The 21,714-nt window shown below is 47.4% G+C and overlaps 1 protein-coding gene across 1 annotated transcript in view; it reads left to right on the top strand.

Annotated features, from left to right (window-relative positions):
* Positions 1-12,581, top strand: part of LOC138279475 (axoneme-associated protein mst101(2)-like) — a 190,352-nt gene extending 177,771 nt beyond the window's left edge. Inside the window, exons 3-4 of the mRNA XM_069219406.1 lie at positions 11,601-12,465; positions 12,566-12,581. Of these exons, the coding sequence (XP_069075507.1) occupies positions 11,601-12,465; positions 12,566-12,581 (881 nt within the window). The remainder of the gene's footprint in view (positions 1-11,600; positions 12,466-12,565) is intronic.
* Positions 12,582-21,714: the final 9,133 nt, after the last annotated feature.

Here is a 21,714-nt window from a genome sequence, read left to right as displayed (position 1 = left end):
AAAGGGTGAAGTCACCTATTTAGTTGACTTAGGCACTGCAAGGAGTCCCCTTAGGGTACTCCATGTAAACCGCCTGAAACCCTACTATGACAGGGCTGATCTCACCCTGCTCATGGCAACTGATGAGGGACAGGAAGAAGACAGTGATCCTCTACCTGATCTCTTCTCTTCCACAGAACAAGATGCTCTTGTGGAAGGTGTAGTTTTGGCTCATTGTCTTACTGCTGAGCAGAAAGATAATTGCATAAATCTCCTGGATCAATTCTCTGAACTCTTCTCTACTGTGCCAGGTACCACTTCTTGGTGTGAGCACACTATAGATACTGGAGACAGTTTACCTGTCAAAGGTAAGATCTATAGGCAGCCTGACCATGTCAGGGACTGCATAAAGCAAGAGGTCCAGAAAATGTTAGAACTAGGAGTGGTTGAGCACTCTGAAAGTCCATGGGCTTCTCCTGTGGTACTTGTACCAAAACCCCATTCCAAAGATGGAAAGAAGGAAATGCGGTTTTGTGTAGACTATAGAGGTCTCAACCTTGTAACCAAAACTGATGCTCACCCTATACCCAGGGCAGATGAGCTCATAGATACACTGGCATCTGCCAAGTATCTAAGCACTTTTGACTTGACTGCAGGGTATTGGCAGATCAAATTGTCAGAAGATGCTAAACCAAAGACTGCATTTTCAACCATTGGAGGACATTACCAGTTCACTGTAATGCCTTTTGGTTTGAAGAATGCACCTGCCACTTTTCAGAGGTTGGTGAACACAGTCCTGCAAGGACTGGAAGCTTTCAGTGCAGCATATCTGGACGATATAGCTGTCTTTAGCTCCAGCTGGGATGAGCACCTGGTCCACCTATGGAAAGTTTTGGAGGCCCTGCAAAAGGCAGGCCTCACTATCAAGGCTTCAAAGTGCCAGATAGGGCAGGGAAAGGTGGTTTATCTGGGACACCTTGTTGGTGGGGAACAGATTGCACCACTTCAGGGGAAAATCCAGACTATCATAGACTGGGTTCCCCCTACTACTCAGACTCAGGTGAGAGCCTTCCTAGGCCTCACTGGGTATTACAGGAGGTTCATTAAGAACTATGGCTCCATTGCAGCCCCTCTTAATGACCTCACCTCCAAGAAGATGCCTAAAAAGGTATTATGGACAGCAAACTGTCAGAAAGCTTTTGAGGAGCTGAAGCAGGCCATGTGCTCTGCACCTGTCCTAATAAGCCCTTGTTACTCTAAAAAATTCTATGTCCAAACTGATGCATCTGAATTAGGAGTAGGGGCAGTCCTATCACAACTTAATTCTGAGGGCCAGGATCAACCTGTTGCTTTTATTAGTAGGAGGTTGACCCCTAGAGAAAAGCGTTGGTCTGCCATAGAGAGGGAGGCCTTTGCTGTGGTCTGGGCTCTGAAGAAGTTGAGGCCATACCTGTTTGGCACTCACTTCATTGTTCAGACAGACCACAAACCTCTACTTTGGCTAAAACAAATGAAAGGTGAAAATCCAAAATTGTTGAGGTGGTCCATATCCCTACAGGGAATGGACTATACAGTGGAACATAGACCTGGGAGTAGCCACTCCAATGCAGATGGACTCTCCAGATATTTCCACTTAGACAATGAAGACTCATCAGGTCATGGCTAGTCTTATTGTCCTTCGTTTGGGGGGGGGGTTGTGTAGGAAAGTACCATCTTGCCTGGCATGTTACCCCCATTTTTCACTGTATATATGTTGTTCTAGTTGTATGTGTCACTGGGACCCTGTTCTCCAGGGCCCCAGTGCTCATAAGTGTGCCTGAATGTGTTACCTGTGTAGTGACTAACTGTCTCACTGAGGCTCTGCTAATCAGAACCTCAGTGGTTATGCTCTCTCATTTCTTTCAAATTGTCACTAACAGGCTAGTGACCAATTTTACCAATTTACATTGGCTTACTGGAACACCCTTATAATTCCCTAGTACATGGTACTAAGGTACCCAGGGTATTGGGGTTCCTGGAGATCCCTATGGGCTGCAGCATTTCTTTTGCCACCCATAGGGAGCTCTGACAATTCTTACACAGGCCTGCCACTGCAGCCTGAGTGAAATAACGTCCACGTTATTTCACAGCCATTTTACACTGCACTTAAGTAACTTATAAGTCACCTATATGTCTAACCTTTACCTGGTAAAGGTTAGGTGCAAAGTTACTTAGTGTGAGGGCACCCTGGCACTAGCCAAGGTGCCCCCACATTGTTCAGAGCCAATTCCCTGAACTTTGTGAGTGCGGGGACACCATTACACGCGTGCACTACATATAGGTCAATACCTATATGTAGCTTAACAATGGTAACTCCGAATATGGCCATGTAACATGTCTAAGATCATGGAATTGCCCCCTCTATGCCATCCTGGCATTGTTGGCACAATTCGATGATCCCAGTGGTCTGTAGCACAGACCCTGGTACTGCCAAACTGCCTTTCCTGGGGTTTCACTGCAGCTGCTGCTGCTGCCAACCCCTCAGACAGGTTTCTGCCCCCCTGGGGTCAAGCCAGGCTTGTCCCAGGATGGCAGAACAAAGGACTTCCTCTGAGAGAGGGTGTTACACCCTCTCCCTTTGGAAAATGGTGTGAAGGCAGGGGAGGGGTAGCCTCCCCCAGCCTCTGGAAATGCTTTCTTGGGCACAGATGTGCCCAATTCTGCATAAGCCAGTCTACACCGGTGCAGGGACCCCTTAGCCCCTGCTCTGGTGCGAAACTGGACAAAGGAAAGGGGAGTGACCACTCCCCTGACTTGCACCTCCCCTGGGAGGTGTCCAGAGCTCCTCCAGTGTGCTCCAGACCTCTGCCATCTTGGAAACAGAGGTGCTGCCAGCACACTGGACTGCTCTGAGTGGCCAGTGCCACCAGGTGACGTCAGAGACTCCTTCTGATAGGCTCCTTCAGGTGTTAGTAGCCTATCCTCTCTCCTAAGTAGCCAAACCCTCTTTTCTGGCTATTTAGGGTCTCTGTCTCAGGGGAAACTTTAGATAACGAATGCAAGAGCTCATCAGAGTTCCTCTGCATCTCTCTCTTCACCTTCTGATAAGGAATCGACTGCTGACCGCGCTGGAAGCCTGCAAAACTGCAACAAAGTAGCTAATACGACTACTGCAACTCTGTAACGCTGATCCTGCCGCCTTCTCGACTGTTTTCCTGTCTGTGCATGCTGTGGGGGTAGTCTGCCTCCTCTCTGCACCAGAAGCTCCGAAGAAATCTCCCGTGGGTCGACAGAATCTTCCCCCTGCAACCGCAGGCACCAAAAAGCTGCATTACCGGTCCCTTGGGTCTCCTCTCAGCACGACGAGCGAGGTCCCTCGAATCCAGCGACTCTGTCCAAGTGACCCCCACAGTCCAGTGACTCTTCAGTCTAAGTTTGGTGGAGGTAAGTCCTTGCCTCACCTCGCTGGGCTGCATTGCTGGGAACCGCAACTTTTGCAGCTACTCCGGCCCCTATGCACTTCCGGCATAAATCCTTTGTGCACAGCCAAGCCTGGGTCCACGGCACTCTAACCTGCATTGCACGACTTTCTAAGTTGGTCTCCGGCGACGTGGGACTCCTTTGTGCAACTTCGGCAAGCACCGTTTCATGCATCTTCGTAGTGCCTGTTTCTGGCACTTCTCCGGGTGCTACCTGCTTCAGAGAGGGCTTCTTGTCTTGCTTGATGTCCCTTCTCTCTCCTGGTCCAATTTGCGACCTCCTGGTCCCTCCTGGGCCACAGCAGCGTCCAAAAACGTTAACCGCACGATTTGCAGCTAGCAAGGCTTGTTGGCGTTGTTTCGGCAGGAAAACAATTCTGCACAACTGTCGACGGCAAGTGGGATGCGTCCACCAAAGAAGAAGTCTCTAGCCCTTTTTGTTCTTGCAGAAACCACAGCTTCTTCTGTCCAGTAGAAGCTTCTTTGCACCCACAGCTGGCATTTCCTGGGCATTTGCCCATCTCCGACTTGCTTGTGACTTTTGGACTTGGTCCCCTTGTTCCACAGGTACCCTAGATTGGAAATCCACAGTTGTTGCATTGTTGGTTGGTGTCTTTCCTGCATTATTCTTCTATCACGACTCTTTGTCTTTTGGGGAACTTCAGTGCACTTTGCACTCACTTTTCAGGGTCTTGGGGAGGGCTATTTTTCTAACCCTCACTATTTTCTAATAGTCCCAGCGACCCTCTACAAGGTCACATAGGTTTGGGGTCCATTCGTGGTTCACATTCCACCTTTGGAGTATATGGTTTGTGTTGCCCCTATCCCTATGTGTCCCCATTGCATCCTATTGTAACTATACATTGTTTGCACTGTTTTCTAAGACTATACTGCATATTTTTGGTATTGTGTACATATAACTTGTGTATAATTGCTATCCTCATACTGAGGGTACTCACTGAGATACTTTGGCATATTGTCATAAAAAGAAAGTACCTTTATTTTTAGTATATCTGTGTATTGTGTTTTCTTATGATATTGTGCAAGTGACACTTGTGGTGCTGTAGTAGCTTCACACGTCTCCTAGTTCAGCCTAAGCTGCTCTGCTAAGCTACCATTATCTATCAGCCTAAGCTGCTAGACACCATATACACTAATAAGGGATAACTGGGCCTGGTGCAAGGTGCAAGTACCCCTTGGTACTCACTACAAGCCAGTCCAGCCTCCTACAGCTATTAGTAGGTTTGCTCCCACCACCACTGCTATTAGTAGGGACACTAGGTGTAGCAGCAGGGGTTGTAGTGGTAGGAGGCTTGGTGCTTTTCTTTGGACAACTGGGATCTGTTGTCCAATGGCCTTTTATTTTACATAAATAGCACCATGGTTTCTTTTCTTTGTTTTGATTTGAAGAGGATTTGGGCCCACCACCCCCACCAGAGTGTTTTTGTGGGCCTGATGAAGACTCATTTTTAGATTTGTCCCCACCCTTGTCAGAAGACTTACCATCCTTCTTCTTACCATCTTTGTCACCCCCTGTATGAACTTTTCTGTTCACCCTTGTTCTGACCCATTTGTCTGCCTTCTTTCCCAATTCTTGAGGAGAGGTCAGATCAGAGTCCACCAGGTACTGGTGTAACAAATCAGACACACAATTATTAAGAATATGCTCTCTCAGGATTAGGTTATACAGGCTTTCATAATCAGTAACTTTACTGCCATGTAACCACCCCTCCAAGGCCTTCACTGAATGGTCAACAAAGTCTACCCAGTCTTGTGAAGACTCCTTTTTGGTTTGTCTGAACTTCATCCTGTACTGTTCAGTGGTTAAGCCATAACCATCTAGGAGTGCATTCTTAAGAACTTTGAAATCATTGGCCTCATTTTCTTTTACAGTAAGGAGCCTATCCCTACCCTTTCCACTAAATGATAGCCATAGGATAGCAGCCCACTGCCTTTGAGGGACATCCTGTACAACACAGGCCCTCTCAAGTGCAGCAAACCACTTGTTAATGTCATCCCCCTCCTTGTAAGGGGGAACTATCTTGTGCAGATTCCTAGAATCATGGTCTTTTGTAGGATGACTATTTGGAATACTGCTGCTGCCACCATGGGTTTCTAAACCCAATTTCTGTCTTTCTCTTTCTATCTCTAAGGATTGCCTATCTAAATCCAGCTGTTGCTTCTTGAGCTTCAGCCTGGATTGTTCCACTCTCAATCTATTGAGCTCCCTTTCTAACACTCTGTCATCAGGGTGGGTGGGTAGTGCATGTCTTGAAACAGAAGAATGGTGAGAATGAACAGAAGGAGACCTGGCCCTAACAGATGTCACACTAACATTCTGGCCTACAGAAGTGATACTTCTACTATGATGAGAAACAACACTATTACTGTGATGTGAGACAACACTTTTACTGTGATGTGAATTCTCATCAGTACCAGCTATGCTAGGTGGCTTGCTAGGGGGCAGGTTGGAAAGTTTCCCTCCTACATCTTTTGCTAGGGGTGCCCCAGAATCAGAGTTGGAACCATCAGCTAATTTCTCACCAGACGTGCCACCTAAGGTCTTATCTTGTTCAATGAGCATATTAACCAACACTTGTCTTGAGGGATTCTTCCCTACCCCTAAACCTCTATCTATACAGAGACTCCTTGCTTCCTTCCAGCTAAGGTTGTCATAAGCTATGTTGGACAGATCAAGAGTTTGGCCTGTACCAGACATTATAGAAAGTGTTTAAGGGACAGAAAAAGTGAGAAAAAGTTTTTCAGAAGTTTTTGAAAGACAGAAAAAACTTTTTAAACTTTTTAAGAACTTTTTAGAAAGTTTAGAGGTACTTTTCAGCACTTAGTAAAGAAGTGAGAGAAGAAAAGCAAAACTTTTTGGTTAGGTGTACATACACTGAACTTGTTTTGTATATTTTTCTCTTATGAAAAGTACAATGACAAAAAGTGGTAAGTAGTTGCAAAGTACTTATCCCACCGCTGCACAACCAATGTAGGAGGCTGGACTGGCTTGTAGTGAGTACCAAGGGGTACTTACACCTTGCACCAGGCCCAGGTATCCCTTATTAGTGTATAGGGGTGTCTAGCAGCCTAGGCTGATAGAAAAGGTAGCTTAGCAGAGCAGCTTAGGCTGAACTAGGAGACGAGTGAAGCTCCTACAGTACCACTAGTGTCATATGAACAATATCATAAGAAAACAGAATACACAGATTTACTAAAAATAAAGGTACTTTATTTTTATGACAATATGCCAAAGTATCTCAGTGAGTAACCTCAGTATGAGGATAGCAAATATACACAAGATATATGTACACAATACCAAAATATGCAGTAATAGCAATAGAAAACAGTGCAAACAATGTATAGTCACAATAGAATGCAATGGGGGCACATAGGGATAGGGGCAACACAAACCATATACTCTAGAAGTGGAATGCGAACCACGAATGGACCCCAAACCTATGTGACCTTGTAGAGGGTTGCTGGGACTGTAAGAAAACAGTGAGGTTTGAAAAATAGCCCACCCCAAGACCCTGAAAAGTGGGTGCAAAGTGCACCTAAGTTCCCCAAAGAGCACAGAAGTCGTGATAGGGGAATTCTGCAGGAAAGACCAACACCAGCAATGCAACAACGATGGATTTCCAGACGAGAGTACCTGTGGAATAAGGGGACCAAGTCCAAAAGTCACGATCAAGTCGGGAGTGGGCAGATGCCCAGGAAATGCCAGCTGTGGATGCAAAGAAGCTGCCACTGGATGGTAGAAGCTGAGGATTCTGCACAAACGACAAGGGCTAGAAACTTCCCCTTTCGAGGATGGATGTCCCACTTCGGGAAGAGTCGTGCAGAAGTGTTTTCTCGCAGAAAGACCGCAAACAAGCCTTGCTAGCTGCAAGGGTTGCTGTTAGGGTTTTTGGATGCTGCTGTGGCACAGAAAGGACCAGGATGTCGCCAATTGTGTGAGGAGACAGAGGGGGCGTCCTGCAAGTCAAGGAGCCCTCTCAGAAGCAGGCAGCACCCGCAGAAGTGCCGGAACAGGCACTACGAAGTGGAGTGAAATGGTGCTCACCCGAAGTTGCACAAGAGAGTCCCACGCCGCTGGAGGACAACTCAGGAGGTCGTGCAATGCTGGTTCGAGTGCTGGGGACCCAGGCTTGGCTGTGCACAAAGGAAATCCTCGGTGAGTGCACAGGAGCCGGAGTAGCTGAAAAACACGCGGTTCTCAGCAATACAGTCTAGCGTGGGGAGGCAAGGACTTACCTCCACCAAACTTGGACTGAAGAGTCACTGGACTGTGGGAGTCATTTGGACAGAGTTGCTGAGTTCAAGGGACCTCGCTCGTCGTGCTGAGAGGAGACCCAGAGGACCGGTGATGCAGTTCTTTGGTGCCTGCGGTTGCAGGGGTAAGATTCCGTCGACCCACGGGAGATTTCTTCACAGCTTCTAGTGCAGAGAGGAGGCAGACTACCCCCACAGCATGCACCACCAGGAAAACAGTCGAGAAGGCGGCTAGATCAGCGTTACAGTGTTGAAGTAGTCGTCGTTGCTACTTTGTTGCGGTTTTGCAGGCTTCCAGCGCAGTCATCAGTCGATTCCTTGGCAGAAGGTGAAGAGAGAGATGCAGAGGAACTCTGATGAGCTCTTGCATTCGTTATCTAAGGAATTCCCCAAAGCAAAGACCCTACATAGCCAGAAAACAGGGTTTGGCTACTTAGGAGAGAGGATAGGCTAGCAACACCTGAAGGAGCCTATCAGAAGGAGTCTCTGATGTCACCTGCTGGCCCTGGCCACTCAGAGCAGTCCAGTGTGCCAGCAGCACCTCTGTTTCCAAGATGGCAGAGGTCTGGAGCACACTGGAGGAGCTCTGGGCACCTCCCAGGGGAGGTGCAGGTCAGGGGAGTGTTCACTCCCCTTTCCTTTGTCCAGTTTTGCGCCAGAGCAGGGCTGAGGGGTCCCTGAACCGGTGTAGACTGGCTTATGCAGAAATGGGCACCATCTGTGCCCATGAAAGCATTTCCAGAGGCTGGGGGAGCCTACTCCTCCCCTGCCTTAACACCTTTTTCCAAAGGGAGAGGGTGTAACACCCTCTCTCTGAGGAAGTCCTTTGTTCTGCCTTCCTGGGCCAAGCCTGGCTGGACCCCAGGAGGGCAGAAACCTCTCTGAGGGGTTGGCAGCAGCAGCAGCTGCAGTGGAACCCCGGGAAAGGCAGTTTGGCAGTACCCAGGTCTGTGCTAGAGACCCAGGGAATCATGGGATTGTCTCCCCAATACCAGGATGGCATTGGTGATGCAATTCCATGATCTTAGACATGTTACATGGCCATATTCGGAGTCACCATTGTGAAGCTACACATAGGTAGTGACCTATATGTAGTGCACGCGTGTAATGGTGTCCCCGCACTCACAAAGTCCGGGGAATTGGCCCTGAACAATGTGGGGGCACCTTGGCTAGTGCCAGGGTGCCCACACACTAAGTAACTTAGCACCCAACCTTTACCAGGTAAAGGTTAGACATATAGGTGACTTATAAGTTACTTAAGTGCAGTGTAAAATGGCTGTGAAATAACGTGGACGTTATTTCACTCAGGCTGCAGTGGCAGGCCTGTGTAAGAATTGTCAGAGCTCCCTATGGGTGGCAAAAGAAATGCTGCAGCCCATAGGGATCTCCTGGAACCCCAATACCCTGGGTACCTCAGTACCATATACTAGGGAATTATAAGGGTGTTCCAGTATGCCAATGTAAATTGGTAAAATTGGTTACTAGCCTGTTAGTGACAATTTGAAAGAAATGAGAGAGCATAACCACTGAGGTTCTGAATAGCAGAGCCTCAGTGAGACAATTAGTCATAACACGTCACACATACAGGGCACACTTATGAGCACTGGGGCCCTGGCTGGCAGGGTCCCAGTGACACCTACAACTAAAACAACATATATACAGTGAAATATGGGGGTAACATGCCAGGCAAGATGGTACTTTCCTACAGCCTCTTCTGGGAGGGGGACTAGATGTTGGTGGCACCTCCTCTTCGGTGACGTTGAGTGGGGGTCCTGTGGAGATGAAAATGCAGTGTTATTGTTACTGCGTGTGACATCTTGTGCATGGATATGTTTCCCTCTATGGTTGTTATTGGCAAAGCAGCTTTGGCTTGTGTGAGATATGATTTGGTTAAGAAAGTGATGGTTACTATTGAGCATGCTGTGGTGATGGGTGTCTATGCAGGTCTGTGATGGGTGTCCATGCATTGTTGTTGCATGCAGGGCTTGGTGTTGGGAATGGTGGGTTGTGATGGTGGGGTGTATGTGAGGTGGTGTAGTGATGGAGTAAGGGTAGGGGTGGGAGTTTGTGATGGCATGCAGGTTGGTTGGGGGGGGGTAAAGTAGTAAAAAATGTACTTACCAGAATCTAGTCCTCCTGCTACTCCTGCGAGGCTCTCAGGATGCATGATTGCCAAGACTTGCTCCTCCCATGTTGTTAGTTGTGGGGGAGGAGATGGGGGTCCACCGCCAGTCCTCTGTGCGGCTACCTGGTGTCTTGCAACCTTCCCCCATAGTTCGTTCCACCTCTTCCTAATGTCATCCCTTGTTCTGGGGTGCTGTCCCATGGCGTTGACCCTGTCCACGACTCTCCGCCATAGCTCCATCTTCTTTGCAATGGATTTCTGCTGCACCTGTGATCCGAATAGCTGTGGCTCTACCCGGATGATTTCCTCCACCATGACCCTTAGCTCTTCCCATGAAAACCTGGGGTGTCTTTGTGGTGCCATGGTTGTAGAGTGAGTGGTATGTGTGAGGGTGTGTGGGGTGATGTGTTAGGGTGTGTGCTGTGAGGTGTATGGATGGTGTATGGGTGATGGTGTTTTGTGGCTCAGATTGAGTGGGTGCTCCTGGCTTGTCTCTCTGTCAGTTGGCTATATTTATTTTCATTGTAAGGGGTTGTGGGTAATGTGGGTGTGTGTTTTATATTGGATTGGGTGCATGCGTGTGGTGTGTATTTTGAATTGTCCAATGTGGTGTAGTTTTGTTAGTGTGTGTATATTTTGAGCGCTCCGGTGTGTACCGCCAATGGTTGAAAGACCGCTGTGGTGATTCGTGGGTCCTGATGCTGTGGACGTATTTCTGTTGGAGTAACAGTGTGGGTTTTGGTACAGCCAGTTTATCACTGACCTTTGGGCTGGCTGACTTGTTGTGTGTCTTTATAGTGGCGGATTTCTCTGTGTGGGTTAAAATACCTGTAACGGTATACCGCCGCGGTCACAGTATCTTGGCGGCCGTCAGCATGGCGGTCGGCAGCATTTACCGCCATGGTTGTAATGAGGGCCTATGTTTGTTATAACAAACTTTGGCCACACAACGGGCAGAATTGTCATATTCTAGCTGTTTGAGTATGCATGAGAAAGTTCAATGTCTATTGCTTCATCAACTGTAGGATTCTTACAGGCCAACAATCCCAATCTTTGCTGATTTTTTTAGAATAACATCTAGACACAATCTGATCTCTAATGAGTTGTAAGGTAAAACGTTCAAATTCACAATATGCTGCAAAAACTTTTAAAGCTGTACTATATGAGTCATAAGGCTCATTAGGGGACTGTTCCGGTGTGATAAATGTATGATAAAGTACCACCAAATGTATCTTTCCCTGAAAATAAAATTCCAATCTTTTAACTGCAACCTCAAACTCATGACACCATCATCATCATTACCAATGAATTCAGGTAAATGGTCAAATAAATGTTGTTCTCCAACAACCAAATAATGATGCAGCAAATTGCGTTTCCTATTAGGTTTAAACTTCAATCCATCTATGGCTTCTAAGTATGCAGTGAATGTTCTAAAGCAAATTCACTATTTCAAAGGAGGATCACCAGGGTCCTGTGAAAATAGAGATGGCAGATTCACAGCTTGCATATTGACCAGTTCAGCTGAGAAAGCAAAATTATTAATAAAAAATGCAAACAAATTATTTTAAACAAACTGAAACAGAATACTGTGAAGAATGAGTACTTTAAGGAGTGTTCTAATCACTGTAAATTGATCAGCAACTTAGAAGTGTGCTACTCACTGTGAAGACGAGAAGTGTGCTACTCACTGTGAAGATGAGAAGTGTGCTGATCACTGTGAAGACGAGAAGTGTGCTACTCACTGTGAAGATGAGACTGTGAAGACGAGAAGTATGCTGATCAGTGTGAAGATGAGAAGTGTGCTGATCACTGTGAAGACGAGAAGTGTGCTACTCACTGTGAAGATGAGAAGTGTGCTACTCACTGTGAAGATGAGAAGTGTGCTGATCACTGTGAAGACGAGAAGGGTGCTACTCACTGTGAAGACGAGAAGTGTGCTGATCACTCTGAAGACGAGAAGTGTGCTACTCACTGTGAAGACGAGGAGTGTGCTGATCACTCTGAAGACGAGAAGTGTGCTACTCACTGTGAAGACGAGAAGTGTGCTGATCACTGTGAAGACGAGAAGTGTGTTACTCACTGTGAAGATGACAAGTGTGCTACTCACTGTGAAGACGAGAAGTGTGTTACTCACTGTGAAGATGACAAGTGTGCTACTCACTGTGAAGATGAGAAGTGTGCTACTCACTGTGAAGACGAGAAGTGTGCTACTCACTGTGAAGATGAGAAGTGTGCTACTCAATATGAGAACAAGAAGTGTGCTGATCACTGTGAAGATGAGAAGTGTGCTGATCACTGTGAAGACGAGAAGTGTGCTACTCACTGTGAAGATGAGAAGTGTGCTACTCACTGTAAAGGCGAGAAGTGTCACTGTGAAGATGAGAAGTGTGCTACTCAATATGAGAACAAGAAGTGTGCTGATCACTGTGAAGACGAGAAGTGTGCTACTCACTGTGAAGATGAGAAGTGTGCTACTCACTGTGAAGATGAGAAGTGTGCTACTCACTGTGAAGACGAGAAGTGTGCTACTCACTGTGAAGACGAGAAAAGTGCTGATCACTGTGAAGACGAGAAGTGTGCTACTCACTTTGAAGATGAGAAGTGTGCTAATCACTGTGGAGATGAGAAGTGTGTTACTCACTGGAAGATGAGAAGTGTGCTGATCACTCTGAAGATGAGAAGTGTGCTACTCACTGTGAAGATGAGAAGTGTGCTACTCACTGTGAAGACGAGAAAAGTGCTGATCACTGTGAAGACGAGAAGTGTGCTGATCACTGTGAAGATGAGAAGTGTGCTGATCACTGTGGAGATGAGAAGTGTGTTACTCACTGGAAGATGAGAAGTGTGCTACTCACTGTAAAGGCGAGAAGTGTCACTGTGAAGATGAGAAGTGTGCTGATCACTGTGAAGATGAGAAGTGTGCTGATCACTGTGGAGATGAGAAGTGTGCTACTCACTGTAAAGGCGAGAAGTGTCACTGTGAAGATAAGAAGTGTGCTGATCACTGTGGAGATGAGAAGTGTGCTGGTCACTGTAAATGGACCAGCAAAACACACGTGTGCTGGTCACAGATACATTCAGTTAGCTGGCATATAACATTTCAGCAACAGTAGATGGCACCGTTTGCCAACATTGATCAGCAGTATAAACTTACTCCTGAATGATACCACGCCATATTGAAGATCCACAGCAGAAAGAAAGTCTCTACTAACTTCCAGTAGGATCAAAGAAAAAAAAATCTATTAATAATGATGCACAATTTTTCACCAAAGTGTGTGTCCCTGAAAACAGCAGACCAGCTGCTGAAGTACTGAAGTACACCAGGGAATGTCTCCAGGCAAGAGAGGACATTTACAGAGAAATCTGTAAACAAACGGGAGAAGGCAAAGCTTTGTAGCTAAAGAAGACAATGCAAAACTTTCTGGCTGAACAAGAGAAGGCAACACTTTGCTTTGTGGCATAAGAACGGAAGGCAAAGCTTTGTGGCTAAAGAACAGAAGTCAAAGCTTTGTGGGTAAAGAACAGAAGTCAAAGCTTTGTGGGTAAAGAACAGAAGGCAAAGCTTTGTGGCTAAAGAACAGAAGGCAAAGCTTTGTGGCTAAACAAGAGAAGGCAAAGCTTTCAGCACATGCATGAACTTCCTAGAGCCTCCACTCCTCCAGCCTTGCTTGTCGCTACTAAGCATCAGAAACTTGCTGCTGCTCTAGAAGAACTCATGCAGTGCAAACATGACTCATGCTGGAAGGTTCTGAAGTGCGGACGCTACACAGATGTTTTTGACATGTGCTGTCCATATGGGTAGAGAGCGTGAAGTGCCTCGAGGCCTCCCTTAAATTAAGACACCATGTAAATCTTCACAGTGACGATTAAGATTAATTTGTTTCTAATAGTTCCTTATGCCCTCAGAAATTGCAATGAACTTTTAACACAATTCCAGTACAATCCCTTCTCCCACATTGGAGGAGGCTGGCCTGATTTGTAGTGTGTGCCAAAGGTACTTCCACCTTACACCAGGTCCAGGTATCTCTTATTAGTTTATTTAGTCAGTGTCTAGAGGCCAGGCTCCCCAGGGGTAGTGTCTATGAGCAGCCAATGCATAACTAGGAGACATGCAAAGCTCATGCAATATCACTATAGCCACACAGTACTCACACACATGAAAGAGAATGCTCAGTGGTACAAACATAAAGGTACTTTATTTTGACAACACACTTGCCAAATATACCATAAAGACTATACTCCCTTTGGAGGTAAGTAAAATACACAAAATATACACTAGTATCCAAAATCAGGTAAGTAAAGAGTTAGAAAACAGAGAAAATAGTGAAAATCACAATACCTAAAAATGAGCCTTGGACAACACAAACCATATACTAAGAAAGTGGAATGCAAATATGGGTTGAGCATCTAGGCAAGTGTAGTGTGTAGAGGGGTGCTGGGAGTATTAGAAAACACCAAAGGTAAGTAATAGAACCCACCCCAGAGACCAGAAAAGAACTGGTTAAACAATCTCCAACACTTCAGAACTAGTATTAGATTATGTCTTAGTGAAAACGATGACCCTCTCTGATTTACAATCGTCCCCTTCCTCCGAAAACAAACAATTACTCCCAGAAAAAGGCTCTCTATTTGTTCATGCAAACGAAGAACATGCACTGGCAAAGCCAATAGGCCTTGCACTGACAACCCTCCACTGTATCAGTCTAGTATACATAAAGCATTGTACAGACTGATGGCTTGTCAGAAAATCCCACTTTTGACGTTCTAAGACATCATGGCCCTCATTCTGACCTTGGCGGGCGGCGGAGGCCGCCCGCCAAAGTCCCGCCGTCAGGTTACCGTTCCGCGGTCGAAAGACCGCGGCGGTAATTCTGACTTTCCCGCTGGGCTGGCGGGCGGTCTCCTTCAGACCGCCAGCCAGCCCAGCGGGAAAGAGGCTTCCACGATGAAGCCGGCTCGGAATCGAGCCGGCGGAGTGGAAGCTGTGCGACGGGTGCAGTTGCACCCGTCGCGTATTTCACTGTCTGCGCAGCAGACAGTGAAATACATTTAGGGGACCTCTTACGGGGGCCCCTGCAATGCCCATGCCAGTGGCATGGGCACTGCAGGGGCCCCCAGGGGCCCCGCGACCCCCCCCTACCGCCATCCGGATCTCGGCGGTCCGACCGCCGGGATCTGGATGGCGGTAGGGGGGGTCAGAATCCCCGCGGCGGTGCAGCAAGCTGCGCCGCCGCGGAGGATTCAATGGGGCCGCGGTACACTGGCGGGACCCCGCCAGTGGTGCCGGTCCGACCGCGGCTTTACCGCCGCGGTCGGAATCCCCATTGAAGCACCGCCGGCTTGTCGGCGGTGCTCCCGCGGTCCTCCGCCCTGGCGGTCAAAGACCGCCAGGGTCAGAATGAGGGCCCATGTGTCAACAAATGTTACTAACATGTCAAAACACATAATGAGAGACTACTGGCAGAAAGTGGCACTTGTAGCATCCCACCATCTACTGGTAGAAAGTGGCACTTGTAACATCCCACCATCTACTGGTAGAAAGTGGCACTTGTAGCATCCCACCATCTACTGGCAGAAAGTGGCACTTGTAACATCCCACCATCTACTGGCAGAAAGTGGCACTTGTATCATCCCACCATCTACTGGCAGAAAGTGGCACTTGTAACATCCCACCATCTACTGGCAGAAAGTGGCACTTGTATCATCCCACCATCTACTGGCAGAAAGTGGCACTTGTATCATCCCACCATCTACTGGCAGAAAGTGGCACTTGTAACATCCCACCGTCTACTGGTAGAAAGTGGCACTTGTAGCATCCCACCATCTACTGGCAGAAAGTGGCACTTGTATCATCCCACCATCTACTGGCAGAAAGTGGCACTTGTATCATCCCACCATCTACTGGCAGAAAGTGGCACTTTATCATTTGTAGACAACCAGTGGCAATGATATCATCCCTCATTGTCAGGAAGTAGCACTTGCAGGATTGCAAGACATCTAAGGCCTCAGTTTCGAGGCCATTGTGCCACCGGAGTGTCACTTTCAGAGCTGCTCCGGTGGCGCTGTGCCCTTTTCCATATTTACAATGCGGCGTGAAGCTACTTTGCGTGGTTTAAGGCCGCCATGTAAATATGGGCCGACTGGCACCGTTTTCTGTGGCAGATGGGCATGCAATGGGTGTTGCTGTTGGTGTATCCATGCAATACCCATTACTTTTGTCACTACCCCAGATTTACGAGAAATCGGAAACCTGAGGCAGCACCAAAAACTAACCCCACCCCAGGGGTGGCATTAGCATCCAGCAACAAGAAGAAATACTTTTATTTCTCCTCATTTTTGCTTTTTCTATGTGTGCTGCATTCTGAAGCATACATAGAAAGAGCAAAACACCATTAATGATTGTTTATGTGCAGGAATGTGTCACGTCCTGCACAGAAACAATCATTAAATAACAATCATTTGTTACTTCTATGTGTGCTGCAATCTGCAGCACATATAGAAAAACAACAACTCATCATTATTGATTGTTTATGTGCAGAAAGGGACACCTTCCTGCAAATAAACAATCATTCTCTCCAGTGCAGACACCCATGCACCAGGTTCCCTGCGTGGGCGCTGGGCAGCTAATTTTACCGCCAGCGTGAAGAAAACACAGGGTTGTGCCATATTGTGGTAAAATGCAGCGCATCCCTGCGTTTCTGAAATGATCCAAAATGTATTACAGCGCCGCACTGTGCCCCTTCTTTCTAAATGAGGCCCCTACTGACAGAAAGTGGCAATTATAACATCCTGCCATCTACTGTCAGGACGTGACACTTGTAGCATTACAAGACAACCAGTGATAGAAAGTGTCATTCCAAGACACGCTGTGGCAGAACGTGCCACTTATATCGTTCTCAGAAACCCAATGTCAGAAAGTGCCAAAAATTGTATCCCTAGGTACACACAGCCTGTCAGTGGTACTTTAGTACCCCAAGGCATTTATGGCCAGAAAGTAACACTTAATAATCCCACTCATTGTCAGTAGTATGAACTCATGAGGCCCAGAGACATCTACCATCAGAACCCGCCACTGGTAATATCCAAGACACTCTGGGCCAGATGTATTTTAGTGTTGCATTGCCCTGGTGCCACTCAAGGGGGTTCAAGGGGTTCAAGTCAGACTTATCAAGCCACGCAAGACCACCTTGTGTGACCCTGTGTGGCTTGATGAACCTGCAGTAGCACAACGTAGCACAAACTGCTACCTTCTGTTACGCTGCCCAGTGGAGGCGTTCCATGGGTGGAGCATGCAGCGGTGCATTGACCCGCTACTGCTGTGAGTCACTACATCCCAGGCTCATTAGTTAGTTTAACAATTAATTTAAATAGCCTAGTACCGCCATTCTTTTTCTTCCGTATGGGGGGGCTGGTTCTCTCTTGAAAGCCGTAAGTGGGTGCGATGGGCAGCTGACGCTGGTGACGGAGTTGCGCATGTCAGATTGGCAGTATTTTTGTTGTGGTTTGGGCTTCCACATTGAAGGCTGCCATGTAGCTGCGTCAGCAAAGACACAGCCCAATCGGTCTTCAATTGTGTGGTGTGCTTCCATGTCCCAGTCAATCCTGGTCTAACTTAGAATAATATGCAGCATTAGAGCAGTGCTCGGATTGGCTGGGAGCCAAGGTTTACCTCCATACAAAAACAGAAGTACTGAGCATGAGACAATCATGGCGGCTGGCATCCGGCAGGTACTGAGCCCCTTTCAATGAGGAGCAGAGTTGATTGCTTATTCACCACAGCAAAGGCCTCCCTCTCTATGGCAGACCAACAATTTTCTCTAGGGGTCAACCTTCTGCTGATGAAAGCAACTGGTTGATACTGGCCCTCAGAATTCAGTCGTGATAAGACTTTCCTGTAGGAAAGTACCATCTTGCCTGGCACGTTACCCCCATTTTTCACTGTTTATATGTTGTTTTAGTTGTATGTGTCACTGGGACCCTGCCAGCCAGGGCCCCAGTGCTCATAAGTGTGCCTGAATGTGTTCCCTGTGTTATGACTAACTGTCTCACTGAGGCTCTGCTATCCAGACCCTCAGTGGTTATACTCTTTCATTTCTTTCCAAATTGTCACTAACAGGCTAGTGACCAATTTCACCAATTCACATTGGCATACTGGAACACCCTTATAATTCCCTAGTATATGGTACTGAGGTACCCAGGTTATTGGGGTTCCAGGAGATCCCTATGGACTGCAGCATTTCTTTTGCAACCCATAGGGAGCTCTGACAATTCTTACACAGGCCTGCCACTGCAGCCTGAGTGAAATAATGCACAGCCATTTTCACTGCACTTAAGTAACTTATAAGTCACCTATATGTCTAACCTTTACCTAGTAAAGGTTAGGTGCTAAGTTACTTAGTGTGTGGGCACCCTGGCACTAGCCAAGGTGCTCCCACATTGTTCAGGGCAAATTCCCCGGACTTTGTGAGTGCGGGGACACCATTACACGCGTGCACTACACATAGGTCACTACCTATGTGTAGCTTCACAATGGTAACTCCGAATATGGCCATATAACATGTCTAAGATCATGGAATTGCCCCCTCTATGCCATCCTGGCATTGTTGGCACAATCCCATGATCCCACGGGTCTGTAGCACAGACCCTGGTACTGCCAAACTGCCTTTTCAGCGGTTTCACTGCAGCTGCTGCTGCTGCCAACCCCTCAGACAGGTTTCTGCCCTCCTGGGGTCCAGCCAGGCTTGGCCCAGGAAGGCAGAACAAAGGACTTCCTCAGAGAGAGGGTGTTACAGCCTTTCCCTTTGGAAAAAGGTGTTAAGGCAGGGGAGGAGTAGCCTCCCCCAGCCTCTGGAAATGCTTTCATGGGCACAGATGGTGCCCATTTCTGCATAAGCCATTTACACCGGTTCAGGGACCCCTCAGCCCTGCTCTGGCGCAAAACTGGACAAAGGAAAGGGGAGTGACCACTACCCTGAACTGCACCTCCCCTGGGAGGTGCCCAGAGCTCCTCCAGTGTGCTCCAGACCTCTGCCATCTTGGAAACAGAGGTGCTGCTGGCACACTGGACTGCTCTGAGTGGCCAGGGCCAGCAGGTGACGTCAGAGACTCCTTCTGATAGGCTCCTTCAGGTGTTGCTAGCCTATCCTCTCTCCTAAGTAGCCAAACCCTCTTTTCTGCCTATTTAGGGTATCTGCTTTGGGGAATTCCTTAGATAACGAATGCAAGAGCTCATCAGAGTTCCTCTGCATCTCTCTCTTCACCTTCTGCCAAGGAATCGACTGCTGACCGCGCTGGAAGCCTGCAAAACTGCAACAAAGTAGCAAAGACGACTACTGCAACTCTGTAACGCTGATCCTGCCGCCTTCTCGACTGTTTTCCTGGTGGTGCATGCTGTGGGGGTAGTCTGCCTCCTCTCTGCACTAGAAGCTCCGAAGAAATCTCCTGTGGGTCGACGGAATCTTCCCCCTGCTACCGCAGGCACCAAAGAACTGCATCACCAGTACCCTGGGTCTCCTCTCAGCACGACGAGTGAGGTCCCTTGAATCCAGCAACTCTGTCCAAGAGACTCCCACAGTCCAGTGACTCTTCAGTCCAAGTTTGGTAGAGGTAAGTCCTTGCCTCCCCACGCCAGACTGCATTGCTGGGAACTGCGTCTTTTGCAGCTACTCCGGCCTCTGTGCACTTCCGGCGTAAATCCTTTGTGCACAGCCAAGCCTGGGTCCACGGCACTCTAACCTGCATTGCACGACTTTCTAAGTTGTCCTCCGGTGGCGTGGGACTCCTTTGTGCAACTTCGGGTGAGCACTGTTTCATTCCTCTTTGTAGTGCCTGTTCCGGCACTTCTGCGGGTGCTGCCTGCTTCTGAGAGGGCTCCTTGTCTTGCACGACGACCCCTCTGTCCCCAGACGCAATTGGCAACATACTGGTCCCTTCTGGGCCACAGCAGCATCCAAAAATCCTAACCACACAATTTGCATCTAGCAAGGCTTGTTGGAGGTCTTTCGGCGGGAAAATACTTCTGCACGACTCTTCACGATGTGGGACATCCATCCTCCAAAGGGGAAGTTTCTAGCCCTTGTCGTTCTTGCAGAATCGTCAGCTTCTAAGGCCCAGTAGCAGCTTCTTTGCACCCACAGCTGGCATTTCCTAGGCATCTGCCGATCTCCGACTTGCTTGTACCTTTTGGACTTGGTCCCTTGTTCCACAGGTACCCTAGACTGGAAATCCATTGTTGTTGCATTGCTGGTTTGTGTCTTTTCTGCAGAATTCCCCTATCACGACTTCTGTGCTCTTTGGGGAACTTTAGTGCACTTTGCACTCACTTTTCAGGGTCTTGGGGTGGGCTATTTTTCTAACCCTCACTGTTTTCTTACAGTCCCAGCGACCCTCTACAAGGTCACATAGGTTTGGGGTCCATTCGTGGTTCGCATTCCACTTTTGGAGTATATGGTTTGTGTTGCCCCTATCCCTATGTGTCCCCATTGCATCCTATTGTAACTATACATTGTTTGCACTGTTTTCTAAGACTATACTGCATATTTTTTGGTATTGTGTACATATATCTTGTGTATATTTGCTATCCTCATACTGAGGGTATTCACTGAGATACTGTGGCATATTGTCATAAAAATAAAGTACCTTTATTTTTAGTATATCTGTGTATTGTGTTTTCTTATGATATCGTGCAAGTGACACTAGTGGTACTGTAGGAGGTTCACTCGTCTCCTAGTTCAGCCTAAGCTGCTCTGCTAAGCTACCATTATCTATCAGCCTAAGCTGCTAGACACCCTATACACTAATAAGGGATACCTGGGCCTGGTGCAAGGTATAAGTACCCCTTGGTACTCACTACAAGCCAGTCAAGCCTCCTACATTGGTTGTGCAGCGGTGGGATAAGTACTTTGCAACTACCTACCACTTTTGTCACTGCACTTTTCATAAGAGAAAAATATACAAAACAAGTTCAGTGTATGTACACCTAACCAAAAATTTTTGCATTTCCTCTTTTCACTTCTTTTCTAAGTGCTGAAAAGTACCTCTAAACTTTCTAAACGTTTCTAAAAAGTTGAAAAAGTTTTTTTTCTTTCTTTCCAAAAGTTCTGAAAATCTTTTTTCTCACCTTTTCTATCACCTAAACACTGTCCAAAATGTCTGGCACAGGCCAAACTGTTGATCTGTCCAAACTTGCTTATGATCACCTTAGCTGGAAAGGAGCAAGGAGTCTCTGCATAGATAGAGGTTTAAGTGTAGGGAAGAATCCCCCTAGAGAACTGTTAGTGAATATGCTTGTTGAATAGGATAAGGCCAGAGGTGGCACTTCTGTTGAAAAGTTAGCTGATGGTTCCCAATCTGACCCTGGGGCACCCCCAGCAAAAGATTTAGAAGGGAAACTTCCTAGCCTGCCCATTAGCAGACAACCTAGCATAGCTGGCACTAATGTAGAGTCACACCATACTGATAGTGTTGTCTCTCATCACAGTAAGAGTATTCATTCTCACCATAGTAGAAGTGCTGTTTCTGTTAGCCAGGTTGTTAGGGTGCCATCTGTTAGGGACAGGTCTCCTTCTGTTCATTCTCACCATACTTCTGTTTCTAGGCATGTCCCTCCCACCCACCCTGATGACAGAGTGTTAGAAAGGGAGCTCAATAGATTGAGAGTGGAGGAATCCAGGCTGAAGCTCAAGAAGCAACAGCTGGATTTAGATAGGCAGTCTCTAGAGATAGAAAGAGAAAGACAGAAAATTGGGTTTGAAACCCATGGTGGCAGCAGCAGTATTCCCCATAGTCATCCTGCAAGAGAGCATGATTCAAGGAATCTGCACAAGATAGTTCCCCCTTATAAGGAGGGGGATGACATTAACAAGTGGTTTGCTGCAC

This window comes from Pleurodeles waltl, chromosome 2_2, assembly GCF_031143425.1.
Source record: "Pleurodeles waltl isolate 20211129_DDA chromosome 2_2, aPleWal1.hap1.20221129, whole genome shotgun sequence".
Classification (NCBI taxonomy): domain Eukaryota; kingdom Metazoa; phylum Chordata; class Amphibia; order Caudata; family Salamandridae; genus Pleurodeles; species Pleurodeles waltl.
This window is presented reverse-complemented; position numbering and strand designations above follow the sequence as displayed.